General features: G+C 31.9%; 1 protein-coding gene and 1 long non-coding RNA gene across 2 annotated transcripts; both read left to right on the top strand.

The window, feature by feature from the left end:
- The first annotated feature begins 1,626 nt into the window (after positions 1–1,626).
- Positions 1,627–22,292, top strand: LOC111704198 (uncharacterized). The gene is made up of 20 exons (XM_023476351.1): positions 1,627–1,727; positions 2,224–2,324; positions 3,647–3,708; positions 5,537–5,620; positions 6,547–6,577; positions 6,900–6,953; positions 7,235–7,271; positions 8,097–8,231; positions 8,979–8,994; positions 9,669–9,772; positions 11,293–11,394; positions 11,644–11,708; positions 13,471–13,540; positions 15,905–17,050; positions 17,228–17,288; positions 18,061–18,256; positions 19,174–19,268; positions 19,977–20,087; positions 21,300–21,363; positions 22,146–22,292. Exons 2-20 carry the CDS (start codon positions 2,259–2,261, stop codon positions 22,290–22,292), a joined length of 2,646 nt encoding a protein of 881 aa, XP_023332119.1. The 5' UTR covers positions 1,627–1,727; positions 2,224–2,258.
- Positions 22,293–23,563: 1,271 nt separating this feature from the next.
- Positions 23,564–25,174, top strand: LOC111704189 (uncharacterized). Its single transcript, XR_002765775.1, has 3 exons — positions 23,564–23,808; positions 24,179–24,225; positions 25,144–25,174. It is a non-coding gene; the product is annotated as an uncharacterized LOC111704189 (long non-coding RNA).
- Positions 25,175–26,993: the final 1,819 nt, after the last annotated feature.

Consider the following 26,993-nt stretch of genomic DNA (forward strand, 5'->3'; position numbering starts at 1 on the left):
ATTTGTATCAATTATCCAGGCAAAATCTACACTCGTATGTTTCAATGAGAACTTCTTATACCGTAATCAAAACTTAGTCTCAGTCAAGTCAACTGCAGATCTATATTTCGTAGTTCATCTTAAAATTGGGTTATTAACAGCGTAGTTAAAAGTTAAGGTCGGTTTTTATCTATAACGCATTAAGTCATATTTATGGGTATGACCAAGTTTTATCTATCTACACACATGGAATGGGTTAATCTCATTATAGGATTTGCATAGTTATCATGTGAACGAATGACGACGTATATTACATAAGGCCCCAATTTTTTCTACATGCCAATTCTATGATTCTCAAAATTGTAAAGTAAAAAAGTAAAAAGGAGATATCTTTTTTATTTATTTGAAATCTTAAAAATGTTGTTTTTTACCAGTGGAGTTTCATAATTAAATAATTCATTTATAGCATTTTATTTTTGGGACCCTTTTCTTTCACAGTTTTCCTTTCTTAAGTATTAATGAAATCTCCAAACTTCCAAGATTGAAACCGGTGAATTATTATCCAAACTTTGATTGAAAAAATAGTTTAGCAGAACCATTATGAACGGAATCTTGTAAAGAAAAAATTTGAAAAGTTTGCATTCTTTGTTGTCAATGGAAGGCAAAAAGCATTGAATTTTATTAACGGAAATGTAACTTTTGTAAAATTTGTAAAAGTATCTAGTTTTCAATATTGAAAGCCTATGAAAAATGACAGACCACATTTTGGAAATCCCAATTATAGGAGTTTTCGATCTTAACTTTTTTATGTTTACAAAAAAATACTCTGTCAATCAAAAACAACATAAAAGTCGTCAATAAATGTTTTAGCTTTTTTGGACACATTTAGTTTAATAAATGTAAAATTTCATCGTCTTCAAGGTACTCACGCAATTACGACTTTAAATATGGGTTGGTAGATCGCTTTCGTGAACAAACAAAATATTTCAAAACGAACGAGATTTTTAAAAATAGTTTTATCTTCAATGATTGGATACTTTAAAAGCATAATAAAAAAGGGCGAGAATTTCGAGATGACTCTCGGGCGACAAAATGAGGAGATTGTGGCTCGGACGTAAGATTTTTGTGCCTGGCCTCGCTTTTCTTCCCCTCGTTGCACAATCCTGATTAATATTCACTCTTTACTTACACATTAGATGGTACTGCGTTTATCAACTATTGCAGAGAAAATGAATTTTCCAGGCAATACTGGGTTCCCAAGCTAGTTAGTTAGTTAGTTGGTTTATATTTCTTTATTTTTGATATTCCTGTGGCCGAATTTAAAGAATTTGAGCGGCGGTTTTAATTTAAGCCGCGGCTTAAATATGGTTGGTTCCACTTAAAATTGTATCAAATGTTTCAAAATTTAAGCCGGCGCTAAATTTAAACCGGGTTTTTAAATTTATTTTTTTATCCAGTAAAAATAGATTTAAACACTCGCTGAACATTCTAACTTTCAAATCCTTATAACTTTGCTACCTGATGTTGGGGACTTTTAATTGACATATCAACCTATGAATTCTGTTTAATGAAACAATTTATTTTGTAATATTGATGAGTTGCACACTTTCAGGTTACAAAGTTTGTGACGAATGTCAAGTAGTTTAAGTGTATATTTATTACCTCATTGTGATATTTTTAGTGGTGTCTTTTAGCCTGTACAATCACAGCTGCGTCTCATGTACTCATCATTACAGTTGTTACAGCAGGTACATATTGAAATCATTTTAATATTCAAAAGTTCCACAAGAACCTGATTTGCGACATTTGTATTCTAACCAAAGATATTAACCAAAACGATTTTTCAAAACTAGTAGAAAATCGTTTTGCGTTTTTCGTTTTGAAAACGCATTAATAGCTTATAACAACGATCCCATATAACACACATTACACGTTCAAATAATTGTTCATCATGCAATCTGCAATTATAGGCACAGTTGGGCCAAGCAAATGTTGTAGATCTTAGATATTTCAAACTCTGAATTCTGGTAGATCAAATAATCTAAGTATGAAATATCAAAAGTTTACGCCATCAAGTTGCACAGATATAGGGATTCGAAAATTGAAGGTTGTGGGAAAGACTCAATTCCTTTGAAGACTTTAAAAAGTGTCAAAGAATTTTAAAAAAAGAATCATCGTATTTAACATGATCCAAATCTACTTTTTTTATTATCTTCACTCTATAAAGAAAGATGATATATTTAGGTAGATTTGAGGAGAACCTTATTCAACCATTTAACATGTACAGCATTCTCTCCCTTGCTGTACTGTACACAGGTGTAAACTGGTTGGGTTTGTACACTAAGGTATTATTTTAACAAAATTTTGTTGAACCAAGTAACAACTCGCCTACCCCCCCCCCTACCCTCCCTCATTGTCATGTAAAAAGTGTCACCTTTTATTCAATCCAAACCCTGAGTCCACTGTACCATTTCCATATTAGGATTCAAAAGTTGCCAGGTTACTTTTAAAAATTAATAATACAAGTGAAAACATATTTGTGTAAGAAACTTTCTTCGTGTGAGAAAGTCCTTAATACTTAATTGTCCTTTCTGTATTCTTAGTTTTTAATTGTCCTATCTGCATTCAAAGTATTTAATTGTCCTATCTGTATTTAAAGTATTTAATTGTCTTATCTGTGTTTTATGTAGTTAACTGTTTTATCTGTGTTTTTAGTATTTTATTTCCATCTGTGTTTTTAGTAATAAATGTTTCTATCTGTGTTTTTAGTAATTAATGTTTCTATCTGTGTTTTTAGTAATTAAATGTTTTGTCTGTATTTTTAGTATTTAATTGTCCTATCTGTGTTTTATGTAATTAAATGTTTTTTCTATATTTTTAGTATTTAATTGTCCTATCTGTGTTTTATGTATTTAATTGTCTTATCTGTATTTTTAGTATTTAATTGTCCTATCTGTGTTTTATGTATTTAATTGTCTTATCTGTATTTTTAGTAGTATTTAATTGTCCTATCTGTATTTATGTATTTAATTGTCTTATCTGATTTTTAGTATTTAATTGTCCTATCTGTGTTTTTAGTAATTAATGTTTCTATCTGTGTTTTTAGTAATTAAATGTTTTGTCTGTATTTTTAGTATTTAATTGTCCTATCTGTGTTTTATGTAATTAAATGTTTTGTCTATATTTTTAGTATTTAATTGTCCTATCTGTGTTTTATGTATTTAATTGTCTTATCTGTATTTTTAGTAGTATTTAATTGTCCTATCTGTATTTATGTATTTAATTGTCTTATCTGATTTTTAGTATTTAATTGTCCTATCTGTATTTTATGTAATTAATTGTCTTATCTGTATTTTTGGTATTTAATTGTCCTATCTGTGTTTTATGTATTTAATTGTCTTATCTGTATTCTTAGTATTTAATTGTCCTATCTGTATTTTATGTATTTAATTGTCTTATCTGTATTTTTAGTATTTAATTGTCTTATCTGTATTTTTAGTATTTAATTGTCCTATCTGTGTTTTATGTATTTAATTGTCCAATCTGTATTTTGTGTATTTAATTGTCTTATCTGTATTTTTAGTATTTAATTGTCCTATCTGTGTTTTATGTATTTAATTGTCCTATCTGTATTTTGTGTATTTAATTGTCTTATCTGTATTTTTAGTATTTAACTGAGCGAGCACAGAGAAAAGCTTTTTTAGAAACGCGAAGATCTTTGGAAGCAAGGTAAATATTTTGTTTAATTTATATACATTTTTACATTTACATCAACAGCAGCCATGTAGCAAGTATAGAGGCATGTAATAAATCCAACAATCCCCATATTTGTTAATACGAAATTTGATTAAAATATGCATTGTGAATAGATTAACTACGTTTATATATATTCATGTTAATCCTTTAAAAACGTACATTCAACTTAAACTAAGCTGTAGACATGTGTGGATAGCTTAACTGTGTATATCTATCCTCGGTAATCTCATTAATTTACAACGGCCATGGTAATCATTTTCACTTATTTTTTTTGGTAATTGTATAAAATTTATTTTGGAAAACATATAAGATATATATGCTACTATGCAGAAATTGTCTATCTCTATATGTGTATAAGAATATGTGTCTGTTACAAGTCATGAACCTCTCAACCGTTTTATTTGTCTCAAATTTTGATTGGGGAACTCGGTAGAACCAGGGAAATGTTATTTTCAATTGGTTTAAAAACTCTAAGTTGAGGGGGTAAAGTTTTATAAAGAAAATTAGTTTTGCCTAGGTAGAACCTTGGGAATATTTTGCCTAGGTAGAACCTTGGGAATATTTTGCCTAGGTAGAACCTTGGGAATATTTTGCCTAGGTAGAAAAATGCCAAGTCCTAGCAAACTATTAAGAGAGTCTGGTCGTATAATTAGGTAAATAGTTTAAACAACGGAATCGATTCATTCTTGTCATATTTTTGTTCGCTGAGGTTAGAGTTTAAATAAATCAAAATTTGTTTGATCTGAGAGTATAATTTTCAAACAGGATTATACCTCGCCTCAATTCAGTTCATTTGAATTCAATTTAAACTTTAATTAAGAAGAGAGTTACGAGAAATCCTCTCCATCGTAATTATTTTCAGTCATAAATGGATCTCTCATTCAAAATCTGTCAAAAATGACATTACAAACCTTATAAACTGAAAAATTTTAAATATAAAGCCTAACAAAAAGTATTAAATACAAAATACTAAACATCTACATTTAATGGGTAAAAATGGGTTCTAAAGTTAAGATTTACTGTATTTTTAACCTTTAGTTTATCGTGTGGTTGTTAATTATATTTGAACTTGCATTAATGTATTTATGATAATTCAGTAAAAAAAGAGTTTTATATTAGTAATGTTATCATTTGCATAATCAGTATATATCTCAGAATATATATATATATATATTCTGAGGTATATACATAGTTTTTTTAAGATTATAAAGAAATGCAACAATAGTTTAGATTCTTTAAGACGTCATGCCATTTAACTAATTCATTAGATTTTTCTTTTGCGACACTATAGCTGCACATCATGTTTATCACTTTAGTTTTATTAGAAGTAAATTTTTCCATTTACTGTTAGATAGATGTTACCGCCATCATACAATTGGTTCAGAAAAGACAACAAACACATGTCGACTGAATTCTGATTAGATCAGGCGCTAATGGAATAGGCATACAAGTGTGTTATGTAAACACGGGCTGACGATAATCTACTCATAATAAGTTTGGCTTGCCATCAGGGTTTCTAGTGGCAAAAATGCCGAACCTTTTCTAATTCAACCATCCTCTTCCTACATATCAACCTGGTTAAGCTTCAGGCCCTTCCTACCCTCCAGAATCTTTAAACACTATTCCTGATAACCGCCTTAGGATTCAGGCCTACTGCCTGAAATAGGCCTGATTTACCTCATATATTTAATTTGCTTTAAAAACCACAAAAAATTGTCCAAAATTTTACACAATCTGTGTAACAAAATATGCACAATAGTAAGTATTGTATTTTAACATTCGTACATAAACCAATGTTTAGGTTCAGATCTCAGAAGGAGAATGAAAGACAGGAGAAACTACTTTTATCTGTTCTTCCTTCCTTTGTTGCTCAGCAGATGATAAGGAATTCATTTAATGACAAACCTTCTTTTTTATGAAAACCTTATAAAGCAAAAGTTAAACGTTGAAAGGTTAAAAAACAACGACAAAGTATGTTACAAAAAGTCTACAGTAAACTAATTAGTTGTTTAGAAACAGGTTGAAGAAAAAAATTATCTCTTATCATCGAAATAACTAATCTTATTCAGTTATTGGTTTCTGTTATGTCTAATTGTTGACAAACATTTTTTGTAGATTTTCTGGAATTTGTAAAGAAAAAACGACATTTGAAGAATTTGAAGAAATCTGCGAACAAATTCATAAAGAATAAGAAAATCATTATAAGGATTAAAAAGGGATAATTAATTCTAACATTGATATATTGACAAATTTCTATTGAGAAATAAATTTTTCGTTGTCGTTATTTAATGATTTAAAAAAAATCAATTCTCAAAACGTAACCACCCAAGTGGATGTTTTTGAACGTCGACTTCGCGCTCAAACTCAGTAATTATAGTACCTAGGACTATAATTATATATTTTTATGTTCTGCTACTGAATCTTGACACATGCAAATATATAGGATAATTTGGCGCTGTTTATTATTTATTAATTTATTAATTATTTACTGTATATATTAAATGGAATAAAAAATTATTTTATTTTGATTTTATTTTGCATTTGTTGTGTTGTATGCAATATATTTTTGACTTGACTTTGCATGCTCAGAACTATTAGATCACTGGAAACTCCTGTACCGGGCCGATTTTTAACCAGCCAGAGCAAGCTGTACAGTACAATTACAGACCATGGCAGTACCCCAAATGAATAGTCCTTTTCTTGGCAAATTTATGTGAAATCGTTCTGCAGAAAAATATCTAGTTTGCTAAAGTTTACCTTCATTTTCAAATTGTTTCTGAAGGGGAAAACAAATGAATATTGTGTATAAAGAGATATAGCACTGGAGGAGGAAAAATCACAGGTATTAGATATATACCTATTCTAACAAAAAAGATGGTCATCGGTCTTCGAATAAAATTGTAATAATAGGCTGGGTTTCAAATATAAGACATTTAATGGGATGGACCAGAGTATGATGTAAAAAAAAAGACTGTGCACAATACACATGACTTTGAGTGACCAATGACCATGCATTAAAAAAATGCCTGATTCACTCGATCTCTAAGGATGACAGTTAGGGGGGATCGGTTTAATATCAATAAAATGAGAACATTGCCTTTATAAAATTAAAGATAATTTTAAAAAATTACATTCTTGTAAAATTCTAATTCTAAATTTTTCAGGGCGAATTCTTGGCATCTCAGTTTCACAAGATATACATTCATAGATATGAGAAGGAATTATCAATCAATCAATTAATAAACAATACTTGAAAATCAATTTCTGGATGATATTTCTAAAAAAATTATTATAAACTTATTAACAGAATAAACACAATAGAAAATTGAACAAAAAATAAATTTTAATTATTCACATTCTTTAAAAATATGTTATATTTTAATTTTTTCTTCCTTAGTTTTGAATCATTTAACAATAGTTCTACTATTATTATCATAAAGAACAATTTCATTTCTCGGAAAAATTGAATTTCAATTTTGTTGATTGATAAATTATACAGGTTTCTATCCTATTCGCAGACATTAAAGGATTTACAGGTAAAACAGCTTGAATTCTGAAACTTTTATTTCAGTAATTACAGATCACGTGATGTTTTTTATTTCATTTATTTGAATTTGAAGCTATCTTATATTTTCCCAATCTGCCAAAGTTTTCTTCTTGCAGCTTTACAGCGAGATGTGTAATTTACTAAAGCATAATCAACATTTTTGTTTTAAAAGTTTTAAAGTTTTAAACCGAAATAAAAATTTTCAAAATTTTTTTTGTAAAGTAGCCCTGAAATAGGTGGAACATGTTATCAAACAGCTTTTTGTGTAGTAGAGCGCTAATTTACATAAAAAATCCTTCCTATTATTTAATTCTCCGCGTCAAAAAACTTTCAGACAATATTTTACAAATTCTTCCGATGTCATCTTATACAGGGTTTTTTTTAAATTATAATTTTAAAACGCTAATAAGTTCATCAATTTTAAAGATATCCAAGTTCTGTAAAAAGCTAGTGCAAAAAGACATTGGCACTTTTATAATCTGTAAAAAAAATCAGAAAAATATGGAGAAAAAATCTTCAATTTGATTTAAAGCAAAACTTACATATTTGCATGTAATTCTTCCCTAAGTTGAAGATGATTGTTGAGAAATATGATTTCTAGAGATAACCTTCTTTGTTTTCTTTAATAATTTCTTATACTGAGTCAAAATTTCCTACCAAGAAAATGGCTATAGATGTAAATAGCCCCTGCAAAATCAAAATTGACCTCATCTTTCATTAGCATTTTAGAGAACTTGGATATCTTTAAAATTGATGGAGTTATTAGCGTTTGAAAATTGTCATTTTACAAAGATCGACTGATTTTGTATTGTAGCCCTGTCAACTCAATGTTCCCCCGAGGAGCTTGTTCGGATCCTAAACGACCTGTTTGCCAGGTTTGACCGGCTAGCTCAGAACAAATCCTGTTTGAGGATCAAACTTCTAGGAGACTGCTACTATTGCGTGGCAGGGATAAATATTCTAAAACCAATCTGCTAAAAGGGAATGTACATGCATTTTAAAAAGGGGAGTCATAATAATCGTAATTATAGATGTCTGATGTAAAATCTGCAAAGAGCTGTTCTGAGCAGGGTATAAGGACAAGATTATTCACTGTGGTTTATTTTATCACTGGGAAATGTACCCCCTGACCCCTGCCTTTAGTCTGCATACGTTATGATTAGGGTTGTTAAAACCCATCGTTTAGAAAAACGATCAAAAAACAATAGTTTTTGGTTTGTTCTAAAAACGATCGTATCGTATTTAGAGAAAAAGGTTGGGTCACAAGAACGAACTACTCGCGTTGAACTTAAAAAGGAGAACTTCTTCCTCTTTTCATCTTTTCAAAAAACGTTTCGTTTCGTTTCCGTTTTTCTTCGTCGTTTTTAAAAAGAGAAAACGATCCATCCCTAGTTGAGATTAAACTTTTTTTTACATTTTCTGACACGTTTTCTAAATATCTTAAGTGGGGCCGCCCGCCTCCCCCCCCCCACAGATAATATTCTAATCCTGGAGATTCACGACAGTATTGGTGTACTCCTATTATGTATTTTCCTAATTTAATTTCTTTAGATTTGATATGAAATAATATTTCTTATAAATTCTTTTGTTATAAAAAGTAAATCATCACTTTTAATCTGGAGACAAGAATTAAAATCCTCTTCATTTAAAAAAGAAAAGAAAAAGAAAAATTTAAGAATATTTATTTCAATTATAGGCTTACCAATAGCCAGGTAAGTCTCCTTAATCTCTGTTTAAAAGCTGGTATTGAAAGATATATCAAATATGAAATATGCCAAATAAAACCACGACTATTTAAATAAAAATGAGTTGTTTTTATTTAAAGAAGGTGGAAAAATCCATTTATCAGGCAGTAGTGTCATTTTCCGACCATCTTCTAAGCAAATGATCCTATTTCCTAATACCTGGACTTTTCCTCCCTATTTGAAGTGCTTTTCATTGGAGACCCAAATCTTTTTTATCAGGGACCCCAGTCCAAGCTTATCATCAGAGACCCCAAGCTTATCATGGGGGACCCCACCCTTTTCGTTGGAGACCCCAAGTTTTATCAGAGGCCCCGGCTTAAGCTTAACATCAGAAACCCCACTCTTTTTATTGGAGACCCCCGATTTTCATTGGAGTCTCGACGGAAATCTATGGGGTTTTCAAAATTACTCCCGGGCTCTAATCCTCATACAGATAATCGTGTGTTGTAAGCAAACATTTGCTGAACTTTCTAATTGTGAGAAAATTTATCCCACTAATGGCAAAACTGCTTTTTCAAATCAAAAATACTTGGGTTTAGGCGGTGGAAATACAGTGTTCCTCAAAAATTGCAAATGGAACCCCAAGACAAAAGACAGTAAATGTGTTACTGTTTAATGCGAAATACACAATTATATTACAGGGTTGACCATGCAGATTGCTGTGTTAAACTAGGACTTGAGATGATTGTAGCAATTGATCTTGTAAAAGAGTTCTATCCGAATGCTGATCTTGCAATGCGCATAGGTAAAGCGGATAACCATAATTTTTGAATCTGTAAGCAATAAAAAGTCTTGACGTTAAAATTTATATCAATATTTCCTTAAAGCAAGCTATAGAAGAGTTTTTGCCGTCACAACTCAAACTTTTAATCCCCATATCTTTGCAACCGGATGGTGTAAACCTTTGCTATTTCAAAATTAGATTATTTGATCTAACAAAATTCATAGTTTTAAATATTAACTTTTATGACTTTGGGTTGTAAATGTAGATTGTAGAAATGAAGGGTTTAGAAAATTAAAGTTTGTGATGGCAAAGACTTAATTTATTTTTGGTTTAGAGTGAATTCGCCGTACTTTTCCCATGGGATTTACGTCCCCCCCCTCATTATTAAAAAAGAGAGCAAATTTAGCCACTAAAAATTGAACTTAAACATTTACCATTGCTTAAATCATCAACCTGATTTGACCGAATTATAAATTAACTTCAGAAAACACTAATTGATTCAAAAATCGATGAAAACTTTGCCCATTATTTCTTAAAAACTACGACTGAAAACCATTAATGAATAGTTTTTATAATTTCCATGTCTAAAGCTACAAAACGTATTATTAAGTCAATATCAATGCTCAAAACGTTATAACACTTTAAAGTCAACCCAGTCTTAAAAATGATATTTCTTTTCATAGCACTTAGGATCAATGTAATACAATCTCAATTTATCAATATATTAATATTATAATTTTGACAACAATTCTACTTTTTTAGTAATGTTAAAAATAACTTTTTTGTAATCTTGAATTAACTTGATCTTTTTCTTACAAATAAAATCAAAAATAAAAAGAAATAGGATCTGTGTTTAGATTAATAGAAGTTAGGATTTAAGAAGGGTTTAAGGATGTCACATGATAAATACAATCCCAGTACAGACCACAGAGGGAGAGCAAATATTAAGAAAAGTATACAGACACTAGGCTTTAAGGCATTTCACGCCCATCTTCTATTTCAACTACTGTGAGCTTCTTCTCCTTGTACAATATAAAAAAATAACAAAAAAAGTTCGCGGATTCAATCATATTTTTTTTAGGATTTCAAAGAAAAAAGTTATGTTTAAGGAATACAATCAGAGCTGGAAACTTTAGAATTAGATACCTTTAATACCCACTGCTTAATCCGAATATCCAATGTGGACACTTTTACTTGCTTAATCCACTTTTTTAATATAGTAGAGAAAAATCAAATACCGGTTTTTCAAAATTATAGAGTCCCTCCCGTTTCTGTATATTAATCTTAAATGGCGCGCAAACTTTCAAATTTTCAGGCTTCTGATACGGGTTGAATTTTATACACTTTTCAGGATACAAGTACAAGATTAGGTTAGTCTCGAGATTAAGAAAAACAGATGATCAAGAATTGATATCGATATTTACGATTCTAAAGTTCTCAGCTCTGAATTTGTTTTATGTTTAGAAATACATCAAGGAGTGTTTTATGTTTAGGAATACAATCAGGTTTAGGAATACACTCAAGGAATGTTTTGTGTTTAGGAATACACTCAGGGAGTGTTTTATGTGGAGTTCTCGGACTTAGAAAATGGCAGTTTGATGTCTGGAGCACTGATGTTACCATTGCAAACCACTTGGAGTCTGGTGAGTAGTTTAGGGAAACTTTTATCACAATACTGGGTAAAATTCATATTATTCTGTAAAGGAGGAATACCGGGTAAATAGTCATATTATTCTGTATGGGAGGAATACCGGGTAAATAGTCATATTATTCTGTATAGGAGGAATACCGGGTAAATTCATATTATTCTGTATAGGAGGAATACTGGGTAAATAGTCATATTATTCTGTAAAGAAGGAATACCGGGTAAATAGTCATATTATTCTGTATAGGAGGAATACCGGGTAAAATTCATGTATCTCAAGCAACAATGGATGCGTTGGTGAACACTTACAAGGTAAAACTAAACAAGCTAAAAAATTTCTTTTATATTAATACAATGAAATTTCATAGCGAAAAAATTTGTATTTGTTAAAAAAATTGAATTTATACTAAATATATTTAGAATGCGGATGTCAAACTTTCTCAAAGTCATCTATTCTGTTTTTTCCTTTCTTACATTATCAATAAACCAAAAATAAAAATCCAGCGAATTTAATCCTTTAAAATATGTATTAATAACTATATATTTAATCTTATTTCAAGTAGCAGAAGTACTTAACGTTCATAGAGAAAGGAAAAGAAGAGTTAAAGTTTATCTCATAATACATTGTACATAATTGTACACAATGAACTTTCCTTTACTGCAAAATTGACTTAATTTCGCGATTGTGTACATCGCAGTATGTTTACATATCTAATACTGTACGCCTGTATAATGAGTGATATTATTCCTAGTGTTTTTTGTAGTCTAAACTGTGATATGGGCGGCGTCAAACCTTATAGAATTCCAACGTATAGAAACCGCGACGTATAGCAACAAGGGGTATTTTCCGGGAGAACATTTTTTATGTTTTTGAGAAATTAAATAATCAGTGTAAAGTAGATATAGTTTTCATAAAATCCTTTTATTATATTTAAATGGTAAAACGGAATTTTATGAAATCATATTAGCATTACTGGAGAAGTTTTTTATACTTTTAAGATTTTTTTTTTCTAAAAATAAAACTGTATATAGCATTTTTATAAAATATCTTTTTTAATATTAACACGCAATTTTATGTATAACCATATAATCATTCATTTATGTTGTCAGTTTATAATAAAATCCATATGGAGGATCTTAAACACAATAGAGAGCAGTACAAATGTACGTATTAAACTATTTTGCTCCTTTAATGTCTAGGGTATGTTAAAAAAATAGAAATTATGATGATGATAATGATTAGCTACAATGTTTTACAAAAACGTTTAATTTCTCAAAAATATAAAAAATGTTCTCCCGGAAAATACGCCATGTTGCTATACGTAGCAGTTTCTATACGTTGGATTTCTATAAGGTTTGACGCCTGATAAGTTATATGCTCATAGCCTCATTCTTTTCTGATTCAGATATTTATTACGAGGAAAAATATCTTTTCACCACCCTCCTCCCCTGTATAGTTAAAAGCAATGCTGCTGCATTTTTCTTCAGATTAAGTCAAAATTTCAAATCTTGAAAGGTCTAACCAGGGCGCTAAATTTAAACCGGGTTTTGGCGGATTTTTAGCGGATTTAAACCGCGGCTCGAATTCTTTAAATTCCATCTCAGGTACAGTTTTTTGTAATTTAAAAAAACTTAAATTCTTGCAAGAAGAATTTTGGTGTAATTGTTCCCAATACAATGTAGAATACAATATTTACCATCCCTATTAGGCACGGGCAGCCGTAGTACATTTGAATTTCCGAGCCAGGTAAATCTTTCCGGTCCCAGTTTGTACTGTATCGCCCGGACATTGAGTAAATAAACACTCAATAGGACTAGCCGGTGCAACAAGGTTGACGCGGTCAGTCTTTGGGTTGAATTTACTTTTACTGAAGGGTCAGAGGTGCGTGTAGGTGTCTATCTATCTATCTACATATATGCTAATTCAATTATTTACGTTTAATCACACCAAGATTATTTGTTGTCATAAATACACCCAAATTATAATTTCGTCACTCTGCTTCTTAAATAAGTTTAATTAAAGGTAATAAAGGTAAAAAAGACATATCAAAATGTTTTGAATTATATTACCTAGGTCGGAGAGGGAAAAGGAGGAGACAGAGATCAATATTTAGCAGATAACAATATCAAAACATATCTGATAGGAACATAATTCATTTATTCACAAAGTTCTACATTGTACAAGGTGTTCTTCAAAAAAACTTTTAGACAGTTGTCGTCGTGCATATCAAAACAATGAAGACGACTTTCGATTGAAATTTCGAGTTTTACCAAGCTTTCAAACCGAATTGGATACACATAAACATGGAAACAAAGATAAACTCTTTATTAAAAGCTTTTTATTGTTTATTTGTAAACTTGAAATTTGAAAAAAAGCTTATCCAAAATCAAAACTTAACTTTAAAAGGTGTCTTTATTGTATTGGTATATACGTCGTTCACTTTATATACATGCAGCCTTTTATATCTGCATTTAAAATCTCAAAGAAGACCCGAATTGCATTTGGTCTGAGTTTGAAAAACAGTCTTTTTTTCCCCTTTCTATTGGAAATAAAAAAACTGTTGTATGTCTACAAACTAGGAGACTTTAGAGTAAATTAAGCGAAATACATTGGATTTTTTTGTCCAATTTGTTAATTTGCCAATATTTAAGACTTTCAGCTCTATTTGTTAACCTATTGATCTATAAAAAGCAAACACAGTAAGAAAGAAAATTTTAGAATTAAGCACAAGAAAGATTGAAAAGAAAGATTATGACAGAACTAACTAAATCAAGGGTATTTATGTTGTTTATCAATAATTGAAATCTTAGAATGTTTTCAAAAATAAAAAGTAGACATATTTGTTGACTTTAAAAGTCACTATAATAAAATAAAAGAGATCTAAAATGGATATTTCTAACATTTATCTAAAAAAACGAAAGTTTTGAAATATTTGCACATGGCTGAGTATAATTGGTTGGTTAAAAATGAAAAAAAAAAGAAAACTATTGACGAACATCAGTTGGAACATGTTTGTAGAGCTTCATGATGGTGGTGCAGATCAACAGGAACTGGAACAACAGGTTTCCGCTCACCCCAGGCTTTGGATAAGGAGGGGGAGAGATCGCGGGTTTATCAGTTTCGAATATGAGGGAATGCGTCTCAATGTTCGCCTGATAATTTTGGAGCTCTTGGAACAATATTGAGCTCGATGTAAGCATCGTCTGTTGATAGCTAGGTATCTGCATCATCACTATGAAGGAGCCAGGGTTGCTCCCTGAGACGGAGTTGTGATCATCTCCGGTGTTTCATTCTGACTGCTGGGCTGGGATGTGTAGAGGGGTGAGGGGGGAACGAAGGAAACGAGGATGACATGTGGGCGCTTCATGGAGGATACATTCATTTAGATACACACGTCTTGAGAATGGTCTACGGCATTTGAGTCGGTAAAATCGTCTTCCTTATATTTTCGAATTTGTGTTAACAATATTACTTTAGTAGCTTGGGAACCCACCGTTTACCCGCACTTGAACGATTTTACCGGGAAATTTAATTTTCGCTATTTAAGTCGACTTCCTTAAATTAGAATCTCAAAACCAAGCTAGGAATATTCCCGTGGGTCTCCCGAGTTCCCCAAACCAAATTTGAGGCAAATCGGTCCGGGGTTCCTAAGTTATGATCGGACAAACAAATAGGCAGACAAACAGAGATTACAACTTTATATATATATATATAGATGCAATGCTTTTTAAGGTTAATATGGTTTTGATGTTTTAATTAATTTCTTAAAAAACTTTTTTTAAGAATTAATTTAAGTTTCAGATTTTAAAAGATCCGGGGGGGAATTACATATCGGGTTCTTTGAAAATTAATTATAAAGCACGTATATTTATTTTATAAGTTAGAATACATTTCCTAGAAAACAGGGATTTGATCTTTTCCTAATAGAAAAAAAACATAAACTTTCTTTTTACTTTTTTCATAGTTTTGTACAGTGATAGCCAGAAAATTTTGGAATAGGAAGTCTCAAGATATGACTTTAATTAGTCCAATGAACATGAGACACAACAATTGTGCAGTGTAAACAGACTCATTTAGCTTTTTAAGTGATTTAATATCTTACTGGTAAAGCTATTTACTTTGTATCAACATCAAATGTACTTCAGTATTGCTTCAATGTCGTCTTCCTATTCTACAGTTTTCTGCTTATGACTGTATTTAAAATACAAAGGCAAGTTTCAGCTTTGACAGCTCTGATCCGAATTAGTAATGTATAGGGATACTTTGCATAAACTATTGTGACTAGAGCTGGGAATTTTTGAATGGTGGATATCAGGATTAATGCTTGATACACTTTTTTAAATCTTGGGATTAAAAATAGCTTGCTCTCCTTTTGTTATTAACCGATCGGAATTAAGGATATCCCATTTTAAAGTTTTCAAGCGGCCTTGTTAACAGTTACTAAAAAATAGTTTATCGTTATTATTATTTAAAAATTTAAGTCTGGAATGAATGATTATGGTATCAGAACGCAATGATTGTGAAGAGGGTGGGGTAGCATCCCCTCCACCAAATACGGAGAGATGGCACCCATCTACAGAAGAGAGTGGGATAGCATCCCCTCCACCAAATATGGAGAGATGGCACCCATCTACAGAAGAGAGTGGGATAGCATCCCCTCCACCTAATACGGAGAGATGGCATCCACCTAAAGAAAAGGGTGGGGTAGCATCCCCTCCACCTAATACGGAGAGATGGCATCCACCTAAAGAAGAGGGTGGGGTAGCATCCCCTCCATCTAATACGGAGAGATGGCATCCATCTATAGAAGAGGGTGGGATAGCATACCCTCCACCTAATACGGAGAGATGGCATCCACCTAAAGAAGAGGGTGGGGTAGCATCCCCTCCATCTAGTACGGAGAGATGGCATCCATTTACAGAAGAGGGTGGGATAGCATACCCTCAATCTAATACGGAGAGATGGCATCCACCTAAAGAAGAGATTGGGGTAGCAATCCCTCCATCTACTACGGAGAGATGGCACCCATCTACAGAAGAGATTGGGGTAGCAATCCCTCACATTAATACAGATGATAGGCCCAAACTTTCAGTAATTGGGGGTGGGACAGCTATCCCTTCCCTAGATACTGAGAGTAAGCCCACAACTACAGTAAACGAAGGTCGGGACGCCATCCCTTCCCTAGATACTTTGAGTAGACACACACCTACAGTAATTGAGGGTCGATCAGCCATCCCTTCCCTAGATACTGAGAGAAGAGATGACGAGTCTATGGAAAATCCACAAGAGAACCGTGTGATAATGTCGAAACAGCTTGGAATTGAAAATGGATACTTGTTTTATAACTTTAAAGAAGAAAACACTTTGTTCTCCCAAACTGCACCAAACGAGAATAAAGAATCTTTCCAAAGCATCACAAAAACAGATATGGCATTATCCAAATGCTTTAAAAAAGAAAATAATCTGTTCTCACAAACCAAAATAAACGAAGATGATGTATCCTACCAAACCACACAAAAAGAGAAAATCATGAACTCACAATCTCTAGAAAAAATAATCGAGGTGTCCTCGAAGCAACATAAGGACTCCCAACTAACTGCCACAAATCTGTTGTCTACTTCACAATTCAAGGACATAACACCAACAAGCGTAGGAACAGTTTTGTTTTAATATTCTAATTTCTATATCATTTCTTCCCTAAAGATAAATATGCCTGCCCCCCCCCCTTTGCTTGGCAGTAGCTTTTTTTGTCAATCAAACCTTCTAGGATGCTTATTTATCCCAAGAAAATCCCTTAAATCTCCCATTTTGAACTGAACTGTATTGTAAGATGTTCATTACCTGACTCCGATGAACAAAAGAAACAATTTATTTTCTCCTCTCAAGACAAGGTGATACAGATTTTTTAATTCAATGCATTCTTCAGAAGTCAGGAATTGTATGGCAATATCACCCTCATATATTACAGAGGCCAATAAAAAGTTCTTTTTTTAAAATTTCTTTTCAATTTCTTATTCTTCCCATATAGGTTATCAAGTACAATAGATGGCAACACAGAATGCGTACACTTTTATTACAGCTGTTTTAAGTGTCAACTCAATTTCTGTATCTGAAAAAAACTATAAATAAATAAAAAACTATCTTTCAGTGAAATTAGTGCAATTTTTTGTGTTCTTTTTTCTGTTTTTACAATTTTTCATTTAACTTTCTATAGACTAAATAACGAGGTTGAAACTGATTATGTACATAGCCCTTTAACATTAACAATCTTTTTGATTCTTCTCATAGAAGAGAGCAGAAAGTTTTATCACCAAATTTGAAGTAGCCTTTAGATTGAGAACAAATAAGAGCTTACATTATAAATTTCCATACTGACTTCTGCCTTTTTAGGTTTCAGGATTAAGATTTAGATACTAAAAATTTACATACATTATAAACCAGAAATCTCTGAAATACAAAAATGCAACTTTTAGAATCAAGTTATAACTTTAAATGATCATGAGACAAAGCAATTGTGTAGTGTAAACAGACCCAATTCACTGAATAGTGATTTAATATGTGCCAAGTAAAACTATTTACTTTGTAAGAACATCAAACACACTAAATTATTGCTATAATGTCGTCTTCCTATTCCATTGTTTTCTGGTTATCACTGTAATATAGAAGAAATGCTGGTGAAAAATCTTCTGTACCCCTGAGGCTTCCTGTACCTAAGATCACTATCAGCCTGCCACCAGGAGAGGAAGGAGAAGGAGGCTGTGGTTGGGCACCAGGAGAGGAAGGAGAAGGAGGCTATGGTTGGGCACCAGAAATACCTTTTGTAGATCTTACGGAGTCAGAAAGACAGCTTGAAAGAAAAGTAAGTCTGGATTTTGATATTTGTTTTCTATATACAAATATAGGGAAATATTTTTATAACTTGATGGAGATTGGTTTCATTTAATATTTTTGCAGATTTTGTTTCTTTAAGGTCAATTTTAATCGCATTCCACAATTTTGGAAACCTTGCAGACGGAAAGCTTTTAAGATTTTTGTTTTAAACCCGTTTTTAATTTTTATGATTTGTTCTATTCGGTTCAGCTAGAGACTTGGATATATTTTGGAAGGAAGAGAGAAGGTTATCATTAAAGTATCCATACATAAATGTCCGAACACTAAGTTTGCATGTATCATCAAAATTAAAAAAAAATTTTAAAAAATGGATTTGAATGTGCCTTGAAAATACTATTATTTACCGCTCTGAATGACTTTTTTTTGCAAACTTAGTATTGTATATCCACTCTCTAGGTGGAGGAGCTGGATAACCATATGGAGATATATATATATATTGCTTTAATGACGGATATCCACTCTCTAGGTTAGCTTGAAGGAGGAGCTGGATAACAATATGGAGATATATATATATATATATATTGCTTTAATGACGGATATCCAATCTCTAGGCTAGCTTGAAGGAGGAGCTGGATACCAATATGGAGATAAATATATATATTGCTTTAATGACGGATATCCACTATCTAGAATAGCTTGAAGGTGGAGCTGGATAACAATATGGAGATATATATATATATTGCTTTAATGGCGGATATCCACTCTCTAGGTTAGCTGGAAGGAAGAGCTGGATAACAATATGGAGATATATAATATATATTGCTTTAATGACGGATATCCACTCTCTAGGTTAGCTTGAAGGAGGAGCTGGATACCAATATGGAGATATGGAGATATATGATATATATATAGATATTGCTTTAATATTGTATATACAATCTCTAGGTTAGCTTGGAGGAGGAGCTGGATAATCTGATGGATATTTCTATCGAGATCGCCAGCAACAAGCGCATGAAGAGGGACTATATTAATGCTTTCAGGTTAAATATGATCCAGATTTGGGGGGGGGGGGGGGGTTGTTACCTCATAAGGATATTTTCGTATTTTAAAAATAAAATTCCCAAATTGTTTACCGATTTTCACACCCCCCCCCCACTCACCCTTTCTCAACAAAAAAAGTTTATATTTTTTCTTATCTAGCGAAATATTTTTTGCTAAATAACTGAAAAGAGGGTGGCCCCCCTCCCCACACAGTCTATTTTGGGTAAAGGAGACGTCAGCCTTAATAGAGTTATAATTGATAAGATAATTCTCCTCTTCAAACGGTTGTACTTGTATGTGCTTTAAAACAGAATGTGAGATAAGGTCTTGAATTACCATTATCTTGTTTACTTTCGAGTTTATTAAACCAATTATATTTACTAAACAAACATTCCCCTTGTTTAACATTTGTCATTTTTTGCAATTATTTTGGATTTTTTTATACGAATATATTTGAGCTACCTGTCTCACTTAAATGTTAAAGGAAAATTAACCAAAACAATTCTGAATATTTTAAGATGTTTTCTTTCAACACAATCCTAAGAGTTTTTAAATATACATCTCCTGCTTAAACTCCTGAATGAGTAAAACTTTAAAATGCGGCCCCAGAACAACAAAAAGTGCCCAAGACAAATTATTCCTAATTATAAAGAGTTCAAGAGCTCAGAGTTTAATTTGATCAACTGTTATCTTTCAATTAATTTCAGATTGACATTTCGAGACAGTGAGCTGGAAGTAAGATATTGTGCACAAAGAGATTATATGTTCAAATCATCTTTGTTTTCCCTTACTGCACTTTGGGCATTTATCTTTATCAGGGAGGATATTATATTTCTAAACAGAAACATAACTTGAAAAATTACGAAATAAAACAAAATTGCTTATTTGGAAGCAAAAATTAGATGGCTGCCAATTAAGCTACAAAAATATCGCTTGTGTTCGACAAAAAATTCCTTATTTGCCGGCAAAAAGTTGGAGGACTGCCAAAAAAGCAATTTTTGTCCAATTTAAGCGATTTTTGTTCCTTATTTGGAAGCCATTCAACTTTTACTTGGATTTCAGAGTGATATTTCTTAGAACTGGATCAATCTTTTCTTAACCTTTTGATTGTTATTGTTTGCTCTGAAACAAATGGCTAAAACTAATAATCTGCCAAGATTATTTATAGGGGGAGAGATGAGAAGCGCCCTTCTCCAAAATTTCTGAATTTTTATTTTACTTAAAGGGAGTGTTCGCGAAAAATGAAAGGGGGTATAGGCTTACGGCGAAAAATGAGCGCTTTTGATCGCTACTAATCTTACTTCTATCTGTTGCGTCTATAAAGAGAAAATGGTTAAAAACGACTTATACCGAAGAAACGCTGCACGCAAATTCAGAAAGTTGCAATATTCAACTCGGATCGTAAAAAAATCAATTTAATTCCAAACAAATCATTCAGATATTACAACCAATATTCATCGATTATTTTTCGACGCATTCAATTACGAATGCGTATAAAAATAAAGTTTACATCCCCCCCCCGCCCCCCACCCTTCTAAAGTTATTATAATTTTTCTTTGAAGTCGGCAAAATATGGTTTAATTTTGCAGATTGTAGCTTCTGGCAAATATTGTTATATTATGATTAGTTTCTGGAAAGGAGACTACAGCATGAAATATACTAAATTATTATATTAATAAACATTGTGAAAACTCATCCGTAGTGTGTCCAGATATAATTCTCATTGTAAAAACTAGCATTTTGGCAAACTGTTTGTTTGAATTTTCTTAGATCAAATTATAGTCTAAGTTTGAAATATCTATGGTTTACACAATCAGGTCGCAAAGTCATTGGGATTAGAAAATTTTAGTTTGTGGCAAATACTCAGTTTCTTTCCTCATCTGCAAAAACAAACTATTTTCAAATTTTTTTTTATTTGATTTAAGGAAACAAGTAATTTTAAGTGCAATTGTTAAATATGAGTACTTCCGAGGGGTTTTACATGAAATAAAGAATTTACCTTTGTAACCATATTACCATATCCTGTGTAGTCAGATACTTCAAGTTCCAATACATAGAGAATGGTGTATGGTTTTAAACAATAAAACAATACAGGTAACATAAGAGGCACAACTGGGGAATATTATGGGTTGTGGGGGAGGGGATTAAAATTTTATAATTTAAAGGGAGTGTCTGGCTAGGCATGGTAATTGAGCTGAGAATGCAGTATTGTAGAGAATTTTTTTATAAATCATTTGAGACCCGTCAGACGTTTGTACGTTGTAAAATTGCTAAGTAAGAGAGCAAAATTGATCTTTAAAATTCTCTTTGGCACTCGCCCCCAGGCAGGGTGTGGCGCATCTCAAATGATTTATAAAAAAAGGCTCCACTATACTGCACTCTCAGCTCAACTACCATGTCTAGCCAGACACTACCTTTAAAACATTCTTTTTAGGATCATCATTTGTTTTCCAGCACGTACCCAAGGTACTTATGCAAGGAAAGTTATTTCAGAGGTGTACACATTTATTTGTACTGCAGTGTTTGGGCGGAAAAGTAAACACAAAACGGATGTCCCAGCCTGACAGGGAATCCATTTTCACACAAAAAATCTATGAAATATTCTGGTCATAGGAAACTATTATGTGAATTTTCAAAATTATCAAAATTAAATGCTTTAACCTCCTCGGATACTAAAAGAACAATGAGTCATCTATTCTTGTTTACAAAGTCCGCCCACAGAGAACTGGTTTCAATATGTACGCGTACAAGTATACGCGACCGCAATTAACTTTCCTAGCATTTGTACCTTGCATGTGTCCAAGTTTTACTTCCTAAAAATTATCATTCAAAATGTCTTAGCTTAAAACCATCGTATAGTGTAATTTCATATTAAGGATGGAGATGCTGATGTAGAGTGTAGTTTTGTTTACACCCTTTCATGTACTGCGGTTATTTTGTTCACATTGGTTTTACAACTAGGAAATTTATCATTATTATCATTTATCTCCTTGTCGTTGAGCTCGGTCCCTCAGAAGACCTAACTTAACTCCCAATACTGTTTTTACATATATGAAATTATATTCTATAACTTCAGATTTTTATAATTTAAAGAAAAAGTCGATAAAAAAATCTTAAAAGAAGTCAGTCGAACTTTTTACAGGAATAATTAAAAAACACTTGAAAACGACAATTATTTCTGGGCAACGCTGTGTGCCACTGTAATTTCTCGAAAATTTGTCTCCACAAATTAATTTATATTTTGGCCGGCTTGGCTTTTGTTTAAAAGGTGTTTGGAGACGATTGAGTTTTTTTGGAAAGGGTTTTCTCGCATTTTTATTTCCTGATATCCGACCATTCAACACTGAAATATAATAGTTCTGTCAAGTTTCCGTTTTAAGAGGGGAGGGGGTACAGTTTACGTTTTAGAGGTAACGAGGGGAGGGTAACATAAGTTATTAGAATCATGTTTATGAACTACAGGGTGAAGAAGATAGTAAAGACTAAGTTTATCCACATGATACACATTTTTTTTTTTTACAGATATAATTTGCATAACTATCTAAATAGATCTTGGCGACTTTTCTTATGAACGATTTTGCAGATTTAGTTACTTTAAGGTTCAATTCATTATTTTGTATTTAGTCAAATTTAGGTAAATTTTATAGTAGATTGAATTCTTACAAGTTTTCAACCACAACTTCTTTTTTTCAAAAGCTACTGAGTATTTTGGTGAGTATTAAGAAAACCAAATAAAAATTACAATTTCTGACAGACAACCAAATAATGGAATTAATTCTTTGCCACGAGCTCTGATTTTCAAATCCTTCCATATTTCACACTATAAATTCTGTTAGATCAAATCATCTTAGTTTAAAAATATCAAAGGTTTATCCCATCAGGTTTTAAAGATATGGGGATTAGAAAATTTGTGGCAAAGATTCAATTTTTTTGCTTAAATTCTCTTACATAAACGTAAAATAAGAGAAGTGTATACCGTATTTTAGGAGAAAGGGGGGCGCAACTGAACCCTTGCGACCCCCCCCCCTGGCTACAGGCCTGCGTAAAATATTATACATTTACTTGTTCAAATTATGATTAAAAGTCAAATAAGTCAACTAAAGGACATTTTTGGTTACTGGAAAAAAAATATTTTAATTATTTTTAATTTTCATTAATTTCTTCCATGTATTCCGCGGGCCTTTTAACCTATGTAGTTACATACAGAGTTACCCAAAAAAGATGAGACTTCAGAGATGATTTTATGGAAATTATTTAGTGTTTTTCTAACATCCATGGTTCTCTGAAATTGCAAACTTGTTTTAAACGTCTAAGGCAGGAACCGGAATGCATCCTTAAAACTGTCGCACTCGGGTTTTGTTTAAAGGTTTTTAGGTCGTCTCTGAAGTCTCATCCTTTGTGGGTCACCCTGCATATAATTCTAGGATTTAATGTTTTAGAAGGGGACAGGGGGAATGGAACAGGATGGAAGGATGTTAGAGATCTGGAGAGATTTAGTGGAGAAGGTTGGAGTAAAGTAAACAATGTTTGGACTGTAAGGTAACTAAATAAAAAAAACTACAGGGGGGGGGGCAAATTGACCCCCCCCCCAGCAGGAATAGGTTTAATTGCCTATGTCACATATACAAAAATACCTTATATTTTGGATGTCTATAAGATTTTTCGAAAGCTTATCTTTCTCTCAATTTGAAAATATTTCAATCTAAATCCAATGTGAATTTCAAAAGGATTAACTCTGTTGAAATCCTTCGCAAAACCTTTAATTTATTCAAAAGAAATATAAATTATTCAAGATTAACTTTCCCTGAATTGTTTATATGTATATTGTATATATAATATTAAAATAATGCCGGCCGAAGACAATGTACAATTGTTGATTAAATCAAATATACTTTTAACCCTTTTTCAGTAACTACCGGACATACTGCTTTGAGTACGTTTTCCATATATGGATAGGTAAAATTAAACATTCTTAATAAAAAAGATAAAGTTTTAACAGAGATATCATATGATGGAATTCTTAGATAAAAATAAATCCACAAAGGAACTGAGTCTTTGCCACAAACTCTGATTTTCTATATAATTCTTTGCAATATCCAATGTCGTAGACCTTAGATATACTAAAGTACTAATTCTGTTAGATCTAATAATCTAAATCTTAAATGTTCACGTCATCAGGTTGCAAAGATATTTGAAGAAATTAGTAAATCCTTTTAATAATTAATTTACTTTTAGTGTAAATATCTTCCTAGTTTACTATTTGAAAGTGTCAAACTTTTATTATATTAATTCTATTTTAATTAAATCTTATTTTAATTTTAATTGAACTTCTAATTTTGATTTTAGTATTTGATAATTTAATGTTTATCCTAATTTGTATTTGATGCAACGTGTAGATCATGTTATAAACTTTTTCTCAAATTTTATTTTGTATTTTAAAATGTTTTACAATTTGCAATACTCTCATCTTTTTTTGATGTTCTATCTCCAGAGAAATATCATAAAACTTTTGAAATACATATATATGATTTTCCATGTTTTCTAAAGAATATTACCTGTTCAAAACATATAAAAATCATTTTTACTTGTCATGACTTTATAATTTAATTTTCTAATCTAATATCTTTTAAACCTGATGTCAAAGATCTAACATCATCATGTTGCAAAGATACTGCAGTTTGAAAATCCGATTTTGAGACTAAGAATTAGCTCCATTGAAAACATAAACCAACTTAGTTATTAGAGATTTCTTGCACCTGCTGAAAATCGGAAAAAAGTGGTATAATTTCACTTTCACACAATTCAGTTCAATCCTAATGTGAAAAAAATGTTTAAATATTCAGACTTCTCTTTATTTTTTAAAAAATATTTTAGTTAGTATTCTGTCCCTGTCTGCATTCATAAGGAAGTTGTCAGATATTTTACTTAAACTTATAATCTACTTACCAATCTTACCATACTAGTTCAGTTTCACATCTTTCTGCTGGTGAGCAACCCTGCTCATTTTCTGAAAAATACACCAGTATTTCATTCTTTTCTTCACATGTTTTTAAAGTAATCAAATAAATCTGCTTTTTTTCATATTCTTGCGTAAAACAAGTGGAGCTACGCAGGCGGCCTTCTTCTATCCCTCATTTCAGCTCTTTACCCTTCCTTTGAGCTCCTTCCACATCCTTCATGCTTTTTTTTGCATCTTTTCCTTGTTCTTGATTCTCCTTTTTCCCATTTTCTTGTCATGCTCCTTCTCCTACCTTTATGATCCTTTTCCTTAAACATATTAATCTTAAAGCTGCTTTTCATCCTTAAACTTCTCAATCTCTTCTTCTCCTCCCATACGCTGTTTTTTTTCACTTTAAACTTCTTCTCTTCCTTCAATCTCCTACTTCTCCCTTTAAGCTCTTTCATCTCCATTATGCTACTTCTCCTCCATTAAACTAATTCTCCTCCCTTTATAAGATCTTTCTTCACCCTTTGAGCTGCTTCATCTCCATTACTTTTCTTCCTTTATACACCTTCTCAGTTCATTCTTTTCCTGCATGCCCCTTCTCTTTTGTTACACTCTTTCTCCTTCAATGTCCTTCATGCTTTATACTCCTTCTCCTTTGTTACGCTCTATCTTCTTAGCTATGCTCGTTCTCCTTCGATCTCCTTTATACTTTATGCTCCTTCTTCTTCACTATGCTCTCTCTCTTCTTCAATCTCCTGCATGTTTTATGCTCCTTCTCCTTTACTATGATCTTTCTTCTTCAATCTTCTTTATGCGTTATGCTCCTTTTCCTTCGTTATGCTCTAACTTCTTCAATCTCCTTTATGCGTTATGCTCCTTTTCGTTCACTATGCTCTTTTTCCTTCAATTTCCTTTATGCTTTATGCTCCTTCTCCTTCACTATGCTTTTTCTCCTTGAATCTTCTTTATACTTTATGCTCCTTCTCATTTACTATGCTCTTTCTCATTCAATATCCGTTATGCTTTATGCTCCTTCTCCCTCGTTATGCTCTCTCTCCTTCAATCTCCTGTATACTTTCTGCTCCTTCTCCCTCGTTATGCTCTTACTTCTTCAATCTCCTGTATACTTTATGCTCCTTCTCCTTCGTTATGCTCTTACTTCTTCAATCTCCTGTATACTTTATGCTCCTTCTCTCTCGTTATGCCCTTTCTTCTTCAATCTCCTTTATGCTTTATGCACCTTCTCCTTCGTTATGCTTTTTCTCCTTCAATCTCCTTTATGCTTTATGCACCTTCTCCTTCCTTATGCTCTTTCTCCTTCAATCTCCTGTATACTTTATGCTCATTCTCCTTCCTTATGCTCTTTCTCCTTCAATCTCCTGCATGCTTTATGCTCCTTTCCCTTAGTTTCCCTTTATGCTCTTTCTCATTCTCTTCTTCAACTCCTTTGTGCTCCTTCTCCTTTATTTTCTTTCTGGTTCCCGTTGTTCACTGTATCTGACTATCCAGAGTATATTACCTATATAAAGCAGTTCTTCTCATTGCAATGTTCACTCTCTACTCTTCCCTCATATTCATATTTCATCCACAAGGTAAGAATTTCTTGTCAGAAACAAATTACTAATTTATTTTTGATGGACAATATAAATAAATTTTCGGTATATTATATTGATTTGATCTTTTTTTGAAAAATCTTAAATCTAACTTGAAATTGGTGAGATAACCTGATATAAGTCAATTTACCAGTTAATAAAAATTGATTTACTTAGATGCGGGC

The sequence above is a fragment of the Eurytemora carolleeae genome, unplaced genomic scaffold, assembly GCF_000591075.1.
Source record: "Eurytemora carolleeae unplaced genomic scaffold, Eaff_2.0 scaffold383, whole genome shotgun sequence".
NCBI lineage: Eukaryota > Metazoa > Arthropoda > Copepoda > Calanoida > Temoridae > Eurytemora > Eurytemora carolleeae.

What these genes read in the sequence shown, in the direction of transcription:
- LOC111704198 (XM_023476351.1), top strand. Translation starts at nt 2,259, where the DNA reads ATGTACAGCATTCTCTCCCTTGCTGTACTGTACACAGGTGTAAACTGG. An exon ending in GGTTGGGTTTGTACACTAAG is followed by an intron (nt 2,325 to 3,646) that starts GTATTATTTTAA and finishes CTGTATTTTTAG; the next exon opens with TATTTAACTGAGCGAGCACA. An exon ending in AGACATTAAAGGATTTACAG is followed by an intron (nt 7,272 to 8,096) that starts GTAAAACAGCTT and finishes TTTGTATTGTAG; the next exon opens with CCCTGTCAACTCAATGTTCC.